Raw genomic sequence first — 13,465 nt, 5'->3', positions numbered from 1 at the left:
TCTGTTTTTCTTTTCCACTTAAACCTCTTGTCAAGAAGACGAATACAAGATGAGTATATGGGTTAAACGGTACAAACCTAAGATTATTACCATATGTGAAACTTTGCTCACCATGCAGTAGACCATCTATTAATGAAATTAAACTGACAACAAATTAAGTCTTATGCTGAGCCGATGGGAAATAGGGGAGGCAAGTTGGCTACATAACAATAATTAGATTAACCAATAACCTGGTTGAAGCTGAAAACGGAAATTCCCCCATGGGATTAATAAAGTATAATATATACATTAGGATGAAGACAAAGATGAGCAGGGTGAAGGGAATGAGGAGAGAGATGAGGTTGTGTTTCTAAGTTAAAAATGTGTTCTCCCTGGACATACAAATGTCTGTTTCCGAGGCTAACAATATTGCTTCCTACTGTAAAATCACAAAACATCTTTCAAGTGAGCCAACTTGGCCCACTCTTACTATTTTGAATGTTCACCTTTAATTGTCCCCATTTAATATACAAATTAAGTTTATAAAGGCATGATAATGAGGCTAGCCATGTTTTATTGTCCTTTATATGCACTATACAGTACATTAGCATTAAAATAAACGTAATCAGATAATTAATTTTACCCTATAATCTATATATTATGCTAACACCATTTTTGGGTCCATGAATTTTGTCATTTACAAGCACAAAACTTCTATTTTTAACAAGCATTATTATAATGGAGAATGGCAAAAGCCCTCAAGGTCACCAGAGGTCAGTCAGAAAGTGTTTCCACGTCTGAAATAAAACCTTGGGGTATGTAGATGATGCAGAGTCTGAAAGTTTATGCTTTAGTCATTAAATGCACAATTGGTTTGCTTATCTGCCCCACCATGATAGATGTGATAGATATGGTAGATGAAACGTGTTGACAGACTGTACAAATAACCACTCACATGATCATTTTATTTAGAAAAAGCTTCCACTGTAAAATGCCAGACATTGAACATCACATACATTATTGAACAAACAAATGCACAATTTATTCTACTTTACGAATTTAACGTTCATAGAAAGTCACATCATCACGTCCACAAGTACATACACCTAGTGCTTAAAAATGCTTAATATTGAACATGCATGTTAATTGAATACCAAAGGACCAGACTTTGTAACTTCATATTGTTTATGAATAAGTCACGAAGAGAAAGATCTATGTAACACTGTTACGCTTGCAAATTGAATGTATTTATGTAACACCCTACAAAATGGCTGAAACCCTAAGTAGTTCAAATGTGAGCGACAACACAGCTGAAGAAATTGGAAGCACTGATGGACAATGTGGGGAGGGGCTCCAAAACATTCACTGTCTCAATAAGTTTGTCAAGGTGTAAGCAGTGTTGCTGTAATTCTCTTCATGACTTTTCAGCCCGAGAGGGCCGGCACATTCACCTGCTCTTGCTTTTGACGCTTTTGACTTTTGCTTTTGAAGTGTGGTGATTCTTTTCTACTATCCAAGTCACCCCGTCAGTAACAAAAAATGTATCAGCCTGTAGCCCTCATTGCAATTAATATGAAATAGAAATGGAAATATATATGTTTTAATACAGTGCTTTTTATGTAGTTATTTGATAGCCTTTATCATTTAAAATTCTTCAGAATTTGTGTTGGCAAGAAGTTAAATTTAGCGTGATCATACAGTTATCGTGTTTTATGCTTTACCAATATTAGTACTAGGGCTGGGCAATATGGCTAAAATCAAAATATCTTTTTGGCAAAGGCAAAGATGGCAAAGGCAGCAGCTCTACAACTCTTGCTGTAGGATTTGTGCCATATTATATTAGGATATCCAAAATCCCAGACGATATCTAGTCTCATATCACAATATGTTCATATTTCCCAGCCCTAATTAGTACCTCATACTGAATACTGAAAGCATTGATGTCCAGATCATCTTATTTCTTTGTAAAGGGAAATAAGAAACTGCATTGATTGATTGTATCTCACTTCTTTTGGCAGGTGACTGTTGGAGCTCACTACTGAATATCTACTAGTATAGTTGTTTCCTGTGCGTATCTATCATTTGCTCTGTGCTTCAGTGCTTGTTTCATCAGTTGTATGTGCCCTGGTAGATTGTTATGAAAAATGTGTTATACAGTTAGACTGCCTATAAGGAAGGCACCGTTCAACAATTAAATAATCATTATCAAAAGGCTTCTGTGACCTGAACATCCTCTTAATGTCTCCTTCTGTACAAACGGGACAGCACTTGTAAAAGACAAGAATGAATGTTTAAAAAAAAACCAAAAAACAATATTGTGTCCAAATGGCAAACTTGATAAATTAGCAGAAGACAGTGGCAGTGATTCAGGAGGTAAAGCGGTCATTAGGGAACCGAAATGTTCGTCCCCGACTCCACCTGACTTCGACTGTGTCAAAGTGTCCTTGAAGGCACCGAACCCTTAACTTCTCCTGATGAGCAGGGTGGTGTCTTGCATGGTTGCTTCCTCCATCTGTTTGTGAATGGGTGAATGTAACACACACTGCAAAGCGCTTTGGAGAGAGGAATTTGAATTTGATTTGAGAGGCGTTATAGAAATTCAGACCTTTTTCTGTTATATGGCACAAGCCGCACAAGTGGCTTTTCATCCTAATGTTCTGGCAGCTGCATTGTCTTGTTCTCACTTGAGTTTATCTCTGTTCTTGTCAAGTTCTTATTCCATGACAACACCGACAGCTTGCAAAAATGATGGGTGAATGTTTATTGAGCCACTCTCTCTCTCAGCCTAATTTACACCGCACGACGGTGTCACTTGCCGACAAGGGCCGATCTAAGATTAGTTCTTGCCGACCCTGACAGGGGACACCTTCATGTGATGGAGTGTAATTCAGGTTTATTAAACAGCAGCATATCCTCTGCTTCATGTACAGCGGCAGATCACAGATGGTGGTAAACTTAATTTGCGTTTGCCGCAGCCTCCTGGGTGTTCTTCCCCTTGAATAACTGATCCATTCAACATGCTAATCTCCCCCTGCAAATCCTGCTCCCTGCCTGTTTGTGAGTCTCTGTCTCTGGTGCATTGATCATGATCTGGATCAAAACACATGTACAGGTAGGCCTATCTGCTTAAATCACCGGTTCTCAACCTCGGGTCCGGGGAGTGACCACCAGGGCGTCAAAATGGACCCTTGTGGATTTGTAACTGAGAGAATACAAATTTAACCAAATTTAACCGTTCCATTTGTACACTCTCAGAGTTGAATGAACACAGATTGTGGTCCCAGAGATAAAAACAAATCGTATCAAATGGGGGACCTAATGCATATCAAGCTGGGGGTCCTTCAAATGAAAAAGGTTGAGACTGTCTTAAAGGAAAACACCTCTCTCTCCTCTCCCTACGCTCAGACTGTGGTGACGGACAGCTCAGACTGTGGTGACGGACAGCAGGGGATTGTAGACCTTCTTCCCGTCAGCGGACCTGCTCCCATGGGCCAGCAGCTCCTGGATGGTGATCCAGTTGTCCAGTATCCGCCGGCTGCGCTTCTTCATGCTTCGCCGGTGGCAGAGCTCCAGGATGGACGGCCCCTGCTGCCCGGTGGCGGCGCTGCTGCCCTGCTCCCTGCTCTCCCGCTCTCTCAGGCAGTCGAGGCGGCTCTGCACCATGAACTCGCGGCGGCGCCGCTGCTCGCGGGCACGCAGCAGCTGCTGCTTGCGCTCCTCCTTGCTCCAGTAGCGGCCCATCTTCATCTCGCTCACGGCGTCATCGTCCGTCGTGGTGCCGCTGCGCTCCTCCCGGATCTTCATGGCGCGCGCCTTCAGGAGGCGGTCGCGCACGGGCCGCTTGGCCACGTAGCGCGAGCCGTCACTCCGGATCTTCACCTTCCACTCCATGCGGGCGGGCGAGGCGGGCAGGAGGGGAGGAGGGGGTACGGGTAGCGCTGGGCCCTGGGGGATGTCTTTACACGTGCTGCCCAGGCTCATGGGGCTGCCATCGTCCCCGCTGAGCAGGATCCCCTCCCTGGCCGGGTCCCTGGGTGTCAACAGCCCGTCATAGGGGGAGGGTGACCTCAACTGCATGCAGCTCTGGTAGCGCTGAGGCAGCTTGGTGTCCATCTGACGACGGGACAAGTAAGGGCTGTTCTCCGCGCTGCGTCCTCCTCCCGTTCGCTCCGCCGTCCCGTTAGCCTTGGGGTTTCGCCGCGCCCCTCCGTCTGAGGCCCTCCTGGCCCCTGGGTCCCGTGACAGCGAACGGAATTTTGTGCCGGGGCTAGAGGTCTTGGCGCCCTCCGCCCCTCTCCTGTGTGCGTTGGGAGAGTAGAGCTGGTTGAGGTTGGCCTTGTCCCCCCTGCTTCCCCTCTCTTTGTGCCGACTGGAGGCTGGGAGCCGCAGGGTGCCGGAGGGGAGCGACTCTGCCCCGTCCAGGCTCTGGGTGGAGGGCGAGGGGTGCTGCTCGTTGACCAGGGGAGTGCTGCGGCAGCTCTCCCCTCCAGTGTTATAGGCACTGGTGCTGTCCTTGTCCGAGCGCTCCCTCTCCGGGAGCTCGTTGATGTCCGACAGCGCGTGGTGACAGGACTCCTCACTGGCCAAACGGCCGGCTCCTCCTCCTCCTACCCCGGCGGCGGCCCCGGTGGCCCCGCCCCCCTCCTCCTCCATTGGCCAGGCCTTCAGACAGCGCTCCCTCAGCTGCTGCATCTTCTGGGCCCGCAGGATGTTGCGGCACTTGAACTCCAGGTGGCGCAGCTCCTCCTCCAAGAGCGCCATCTCGTGCTGCATCAGGCTCTCATTCCTGTTGACGTCCAGCGGCGGCACGTCCCCTCCTTCCCCCTCTCCCTGTCCCGCCAGGAGCAGCAGCGTGTGGCTGTTCTTCTCGTAGTAGCACTTGATCTCCAGGAGCTCCCGGTAGCGCTCGCACTCCTCCTCGGTCAGCCCCGGCATCATCATCATCCTCACGGGGTCTGCTGCCGTGGTGTAGCAGCCCCTCTCCCCTCGGTCCAGCCCCTCGCCACCACCACCACCCTCCACCACACACTCCAGCCCCAGAAGGGAGTCTGTGCTGAACTGGAGGTCCCGGGAGAGCAGCAGAGGTGGGGTGTCCGACCCGCGTCCCGAGGACAGGAACCTGCGCACAAGGACGTCACATTAATCACATTTTAAATTATTTTTTAAATTTAGTGTAAAGCTCATAACATGTCGCGATGAGCTTATAGATCTACTATTTCCTCGATTTTGGTAACATTTAGAAAATGTATGATTCATGAAAAATCTTCAGCAGGTGATTGTTTTTACAGAATGGAAACAATTCTGACGATGTATGTAAAATAATCCCGTTTAGACAATGATGTAATAATTGCGACTGGCCTACCTGCGCATGCTGCCGGGCGTGTTGGTAGCGTTGGTGTTGGAGGCGGTGGTGTGGTCATCTCCCAGGAGGTCGTGTTCTGAGGACTCCTCATAGCGTGTGCTCTCGTCCGTGCGGCCCACGCCGCTGTCCAGCTCCTGGCTGTTGCTCAGCACCGTCTGCAGCAGGTCCGAGGAGTCTCCGTTCAGGGGACGCCCACGGACGCCGCCCACCCCGCCGCCACCCCCTGGTCCGGTGGCCGGGACGGAGGAGGGGGAGGTGGCGTTCCTCAGCATGTGGGCGCTTGGGAGATGATGGACACCGTTGTCCAGTGACTCCAGTTCCAGCTCGTCAGGGTCCAGCTGGTTGTCGTTCTGACCCGGGGTCAAATGGTGATGGTGGGGTGTGGAGGTGAGGCAGTGGTGGCAGGCGTTCCGTTCCAGGGACAAAGGAGAGACAGAGGAAAGTGATGTTAGAAGCTAGAAAGGAAACTGTTGAATGAAGAGCAAACAGACATGATTAAACACATAGCCCGGCCTATAGCATCCCTATTCTGGTTATGTCATCATAGGCGAACATACAATGAAAATGGAAGGGGACCAAGTACAAACCCCTGGGGGACTCCGGAGTATAAGGTTTAAGTGGTTACGGTACTGGCTGCGTCAAACCAAACTCAGCTTCTTCTACGCAACGGTAGAGTCTGTTCTCCTATACGGCAGTGAATGCTGGACCCTGAAGCCAGCCCTGCAGAAGTCTCTCAATGGGACGGGTGCTACACCAGAATGCTGCGTGCAGCACTCAACATCAGTAAGAGCACACATGTTATCAACACAAATCTGTATGATGGAATGCCAAGGGTGAGCCAGAAAATAACAGCCAGGAGAATGAGACTAGCAGGACACTGCCAAAGACACCAAGAGCTGCCAGCCAGCAAACTAGTGCTGTGGGAACCAACACACGGGCACCGGTCACGAGGACGTCCTACATTAACATATGTGGATGTACTCAAGAAGATGTATGGAGAACCGGGATGACTGCATGGAAGCAACGATGGAGGGCTAGTCTGAGGATGACCTTGAGTGCTGTAGTATAAAGCAGTATTGATTCATGCCACTAGATGGAGCTATAGCAGTGTGAGACATTTTGCTGTGGTACTGGTCTGTCTGGAAAGTGAACTCGGATAAACAGACTAGTTCAGTGGTTCCCAAACTTTTTCATCTCAAGGACCCCCAAATTGACACTAATTAGCCCACGGACCCCCATTTGAAAAGATATGCCAGGTCCCTGGCATATCTTTTCTCTAGCAGTGATTATCTTGTCTCTATAGTGATTCTCAACCCGTTTAATTTCAAGGACCCCCAGTTTGACATGCATTAGTCTACGGACCCCCATTTAATGGCATTTCTATCTCTGGGACCCCCAATTTATATTGTAAAATCAATGCTAATTTAACTCTGAGAGCGTATAAATGGAACCAAATGGACCCGTTAGGGTCCATTTGGTTCCATTTGTACACTCTCTGAGTTACAGACTCATTTAGCTGGGTCCCCCCTGGAACTCCCTCAAGTACCCCTGGGGGTAAGCATAAATAATTTTAATTGTCTGTTTAGTATTTTTGTTTTTGTTGTTGCAGTTGAGAGGTTTCAGAAATGATCTTTGCAGAGTTCCTGAACAACAGTCAATGTTGTTGGGTCTTTTTTCCATACCCCTGGGAGAAGCTGATCAAAATGTAATGCAAATGCTCGGGATTAATTTGGTAAACATTCCTCCCTTTTCTCAGTGGAGTTGATCTCGGTCTATAATTGATTTGATTCTGATGTGAATTGCTTTCAGACCGTGAGATGAGAACATTGATTATCTTCATCTTCATTCTTATTCGAGCAGCTTCCTTCCTTCCTTCTCTCTCTGCATGTCTCTCTCTCTCTCTCTCTCTCTCTCTCTCTCTCTCTCTCTCTATCTCTCTCTCTCCCTCTCTCTCTCCCCCTCTCCCTCTCTCTCTCTCTCTCTCTCTCTCTCTCTCTCCACCTCTCTCTCCCCTGACAGCACATGAAGCCTTTAATCTCTGCTCATATCGTTCTCTCTAATGATGCTGCCGTTACCTTGTCTCGTACTCTTGCACACTGGACATAACTAGAGCTACAAGCCCACGAGGCGTGGCAGATATGACCCATCATGGACTTGTAGATCGGCTATGTTCGACGTGCGGAACCATTGTATGACAAAGTATAATTATTAATTAAGTCTTGCAGAACCACTCGCGCAGCAGCACTAGAAATTAATTCTCTCACAGTTCGTACTTCTGCTCAGTGGTGGAAGAGGAAGAAGTGCTGAAATGTTTTACTTAACTAAACGTATCAATACCACAACGCTACACGTAAAAGTCCGATATTCAAATTTGACTTACTTAAAAGTACAAAGGTATTGGCATCAAAATATACTTGGCTACTAATAGTAAACGTAATGCATATTAATGTCCTATTTCACAAGTTTCCAAATGAATAAAAATCCTTTGAAAATCGCAGCTCTACAAGCTCACAGCGTAGGCTATCACAAAACGACGCATTGTAAGCTTGCGTTGTGAGCTCGTAGATTGTCTATTTTCAAATAGCCAGCTTCACATGACGCTCGTACTTCACGAGCGTCATGGCTTAACTTCCGCCTGTTTTACGCGATCGCTACATTTACATTGTAAACGAGTACATACACATTCAGATTACAAATATAAAGTACTCGCCACATGTGCCACGGGTGTTATAAATTTGCTGGGACAGCGATTAGCATTGCTGCATCCCGCGTTGTTTAATAAAAAGCATTTTTATCCAAGCTGTTTCTTTGCCATTGGCTTTCAACTACGCGCCCCTATCGGTCGGGAGGAGTGTGGCACTCGGTGTGTTCGATATAGGCACGCTGACCGCACTGCCAATACAGACTAATAGGCGAGTGCGCTCCCGGTGTGCAACTGTGCATTTCCCAAACGAACCCCGTTTGAGAAAAGTAGCCGGGGCGCCCGGATAAAAATGCTTTTTATTGTACGCGGGATGCAGAAATGCTAATCGCTGTACCAGCAAATTTCTAACACCCGTGGCACATGTGGCGATGACTTTATATTTGAAATCGGAATGTTTATATACATTTACGTTTGGACTGTAAATGTAGCGATTGCGTAAAACAGGCTGCAGTTGCGCCCTTGACTGTCATGATAATCGTGACAGCCATGTTTCAGGGCTAAGGGCAATGTATGCTTGACAAAGTAACTAGTAACTGAGTAAAAGTACAATAATTACATGTGAGATGTAGTGGCCGTAGAAGTAAAAGTAATGAAAATTGGAAATATTCCAGTAAAGTAAAATATATATATATATATATACCTTAAAATTAGGGATGTCCCGATACACTTTTTTCGTTTCCGATCCGATCCCAATACCACAATTTCTGTGTTAGCCGATACCGATACCGAATACCGATACCAGAGAATAATATTTATAATAATACAAAAATAAAAAATATCTTATTTAGAAGTCCACCGACCGGGAATAGTGTTTATAGCTATCTAGCTATATATCTCGTGTTGTGTTTATAGTAGACTCCTCACTCAAATGTGCACTTGCAGTTTGGGCAACTCCAAAGCAAACTCCACATGCCCCAACATTTTAATTACCTGCTATAGTGTCAACGCCTTACCCCTGTGTCGGATCGGTGGTTAGACTGGCATATTCCCGATACCGATATGACCCGTTATGACCAAATAAGGGCCGATCCGATACTTTTCCGATACCGATACAGTATCGGGACATCTCTACTTAAAATAATAGTACTTGAGACTGAGTAAAATGTACTTTACACCACTGCTTCTGCTCATTTGCTTTTTCCAATTTCACTTACATTTTATTGTCATAACACAATGTGCAGACAGTACAGATGTAAATGAAAAGAGGCTGTGATTTTGCCAAATGTGGATATGCATGACATACAGCAGGCTCATGCATATCATAAATTGAATACAGATAAATCTCCCCAGATACTGTAATAGTACAAGGGCATTATTTAAACCGAAAGTGTGTGTGTGTGTGTGTGTGTGTGTGTGTGTGTGTGTGTGTGTGTGTGTGTGTGTGTGTGTGTGTGTGTGTGTGTGTGTGTGTGTGTGTGTGTGTGTGTGTGTGTGTGTGTGTGTGTGTGTGTGTGTGTGCGTGCGTGTGTGCGTGCGTGCGTGTGTGTCTTTGTCTGAGAATCACATTTTAATGACTGCCTCTTAAATCTGCCCTCTGGCTCCTTCTGCACAAATGTGGCTGGCATACAGATTTGTGAATTCCAAATGCGCACATGCGCATATTGGTGTGTGTGTGCGTGCGTGCGTGCGTGCGTGCGTGCGTGCGTGCGTGCGTGCGTGTGTGTCTGTAAGTGTAAGTGTGTTAAGTATATGTGAAAGACCGAGTTTGCAGTCACTGACAACCCATCTGGCGCTGTATTTAAAGTGAGTGTTAACAGGGCTTTTGCAGAGGTGTGTATTGTCGCCGGTCGGGTTTGCGTTTTTACGGCGACCTTGAGGGAAACAAAACATTCTCAAATTCCCCTCGCCTTCCAACGGTCTCTCTATCTCTCTCTCTGTATCTGTTCTCCTGGCTCCGTTCCATATGGTCTGTTCTCTTGTGGTGTTTGTGAGCGTCTCACCTTTCCTGTCTGCATACACAGAAGTAAAGTAGGTAACAGAGGGGGCCTCAGGCAGCCATTTAATTCCACGGTGCAAACACTGACACAGTTTTCTGTGTATCCCTGTGGTCTGGTCCCTGTGTTTTGATGCGTAAAAGCGCATGCTGACCCTTCGATTAAGTATGATTAGCTGCACGGCGGTGTCACACACTGGAAATAGAACATTTGGTGGGTTTTGGTGCGAGACACCGGCGTGCAACTAAGTATAATTCAAGCCTTTAGGTTACTATGCTTTGTGCAACAAGTGTCAAATGATGCCAAGTCAAGCCAACATGACATGGGTGTGGCATACCTCTGGAAAAATGAATGGTTACAGACCATGACTGCGTCAATAAGTCTCATACTCTGTCGTTTGAAAACAAGACCACGGAGATGCATGAGACTACACTACATTTACATTTTGTGATGACGCTGTTAGTGTCAATTGTACGTTGTTTGGGACACACCGGCTGCATAATTGCTGAGACTCATGTCGCCAAAAATGTTAAAAACAATGGCTCTCAATGGTTACGTAGAGTATGTTTGTTGTATTGGTCTTGGACACATAACACATTGGAAGGAGAGCATCCCCAAAGCAGCATAATGACAGCGTGTGGCAGTGAACCTGAGTAGATAAGAAGGGTGACGTGTCCGGCGTTGTGTCTCTCACCTCTATTTCGGGCCGAGCGAGGAGCAGAGAGATGTTGGTGCTGTCCTCTCTGGTGAGAATGGCCACGGCTTCCTTCCTATTCTGGATGTCCACACCGTTGATCTGTCAGAGAAAGTCATCAGAAATCAGTACCAGCAGTGCCTTCCTGGAAAGTGGACTTTAAACAGATGGTGGTGATGATGAATCAGAAGCAACTTTATTGTCAGATGTCACTGTAAAATAGTGGTGTTATTTCCATAAAGTTATCACCTACAAATATCATTCAGACTTTAAAATGTTCCTGTGAAAGATCTAATTCTAATTCTGTTTCAATTTATTTTTATTATTCTCTTTCAACTTTTCTTTTCTTTTTCTTTCCACTCGTGAATTAAAGATTCACTCTGATGCTCTGGGACACACCCTCAGTGATGTTCCTTAGATCATCAGGCGTTTCGGGGTCTTTCAACATCATACACCTTCCTCAGATGACCCAGCAGCAGAGTTGATCAGACCCTGGCTTGTGTCACTTCCTCAGATGACCCAGCAGCAGAGTTGATCAGACCCTGGCTTGTGTCCCAGCATCATTGGCCCACTGATCGCTCCTCCTGATCCAAAGCCATCTGGAGGCTATCTCTCTGCACTGGATTTGATGGCTTGTCTTTTTGCAACCTGTGATGCCAAGTAGCGTGTACACACCTTGCACAGTGCACGGCCAGCAAAGCCCCCCCACTTCAGAGTGCCTTCCAGCCTCTTCTTTGGCATTGCTCCACCAGCTCCTGGTACTTGGACCACTTCCGTTTGTTCGCCTCCTCTATGCACTCCCAAGGAACTGTCAGTTCTGTCAGTAGCACCTGCCTTGAAGAAACTGATGAAAACACGTCTGGCCTCAAGGAAGTTGTTGTGACGTTTCTGGAAACTTGGCCACATCGACTGGCAGCTCCCAATCCACCGCTGATGTGAGAAGGCCTGCTGCTGATTTGGGCTGTGACTGCAGCTGCTCAATGCGTATATTCTTTCTACGTCCGAGCATAGACATGGTAACGCCCCGCCATGCCTCTGATTGGCCTACCGACACTGCCCGTCTTGCCTGTCCTCCGAGATGCAAGGCTACTCCGTGGTGGGAAATAATACAGTACAAGAGAACACGCGACAGTAATTTGTAACTTTAATTTTTGTAGAAGAGGCAAACTAATATTGTTTGTGCCGTTTGCCTTGATTGAATAATTGATTGAACATGTAGGCCTATGTACTATGATTTGATTTGGCTGTGTTCTAAATTAAAGTGTTAGTGTTGATTATCGTGTATTAATCTAAACTAACACTAAACTAATACTATTATACTAATAAAGATCAAGGGAAAAGAGACTTTTTTTTACTTGACTTGTATTATTTATTTATTTCCCACCACGGAGTAACCTCACGCAGCAGACTATCCAGCATGTATCTTCCACCTCGGAGACACCGGCTGTGTCGGTAGGCCAATCAGAGGCAGACGGGGCGTTACCATGTCTATGCTCGGACGTAGAAAGAATATACGCCTGCTCAATAGCCCTGGCGACGGCCATGTTCATGTTGCCATATTGTTGCTTGTTGTTGTTGTTTTTGGCTACAGCTTTGGACATGGCTTCAGCATGTCCAAAGTATATCTACTCTTAGCCTTAGATACTTTGCACCTTTTGCACCGTTTTCGTACCTCTGTTGTTGTATTTATAATGTATGCTTTGTTTTCCCTGCATAATGTAATATAAGGTATTCCAAGTCAGCTTTTCTTCTTTTTTTAATATGAATTAATATGCAGTGTCCCGTATAAGTAAACAAATAATGTAAAGTAAAAACTGTCTTCACCACCTGGTCATGCCAGCCAACGGTAGCAACGCTCCCCCAGGGAAGCTGCTTAAGATGTGTTCAAGTTAACCTTATGGGGCACGGAGAACAAGCTGGAAAACCGCCCATACCCCAGAGATGGCGATTAACTGACCTGGGTAGAACGCCATAAACGGCTCGAACCGTTTAATCATGTTGGTAGCTTCTAATATTTCTTTCATGACGATTTACGGTTTGTCCAGCACCTGGGTGAGATCGGATGTACATGATAGGACTACCACACTATACATGATACTAAACTTTAGGATAATTCTTGAGCCGTTGCACCAGACTCAAGGAGTCTGGTGCAACGCACAGGTCCTCGCTGTACTCCTGGTGAGAGCAGGAGTGGACCTGGTGAGACGTAGGAGGGGCCCGGACAGGAGTCAACCCACAGAGCCTAGTCCCTCCACATACCAGAATTGTACCTCTCAGTCCCGGCATAGTAGTTCCGGAGTGGTTCCAACAGATTGTGTGGCCCTGGTCTTTCCCTAGTGGGTCTGATCGAGGGTAGCTACTGGGACGTAAGTCGGGACTTGATCACCCCGGCTGGGTCACCCGAGTGAGGGGTATGATGTTCGCGAGACCCGAAACCCGATGACCTTGGGATACATCACTGAGTATACGTCCCAGTTGCATCCATGCGATGTATTTTCGTTCTGATAGGACTACAGTCACTACACTATATCTATATGCTACCTGGAGTATTCTGTCTCCCTCTCGGATGCGACCATCCATGGCAGCGATGCTGTTTGGGTTCACCTATAAAAAGAGGCAATTAGGCTATTGGAAATGTTTTTATGACAACAAACAATGTCATTATATCAGACTGAAGCTGATATGTGTACTGTATGTGTTATCTTCACCTCTCCAACATAGATACCCAAGTCTTCCTCGTCATCGGTTCTGTAGCACACCGTTAACCCTAGTTTATCCTGCTGACGAGATTT

The 13,465-nt window shown here is 46.4% G+C and overlaps 1 protein-coding gene across 1 annotated transcript in view; it reads right to left on the bottom strand.

The window, feature by feature from the left end:
- Window positions 1–3,402: 3,402 nt before the first annotated feature.
- LOC306912488 (PDZ domain-containing protein 4-like) overlaps window positions 3,403–13,465 on the bottom strand; it is a gene marked incomplete at both ends in the record, with an annotated part of 35,770 nt that continues 25,707 nt past the window's right edge. Inside the window, 5 exons of the mRNA XM_079488754.1 lie at window positions 3,403–5,098; window positions 5,342–5,691; window positions 10,674–10,775; window positions 13,215–13,277; window positions 13,382–13,465. The exon at window positions 13,382–13,465 is cut by the window's right edge and continues 15 nt beyond it. Of these exons, the coding sequence (XP_079344880.1) occupies window positions 3,403–5,098; window positions 5,342–5,691; window positions 10,674–10,775; window positions 13,215–13,277; window positions 13,382–13,465 (2,295 nt within the window). The remainder of the gene's footprint in view (window positions 5,099–5,341; window positions 5,692–10,673; window positions 10,776–13,214; window positions 13,278–13,381) is intronic.

This window comes from Electrona antarctica, assembly GCF_951216825.1.
Source record: "Electrona antarctica genome assembly, chromosome: 2".
NCBI lineage: Eukaryota > Metazoa > Chordata > Actinopteri > Myctophiformes > Myctophidae > Electrona > Electrona antarctica.
The sequence above is the reverse complement of the archived record's forward strand: the minus strand, read 5'-3'. Positions and strand labels throughout refer to the sequence as shown.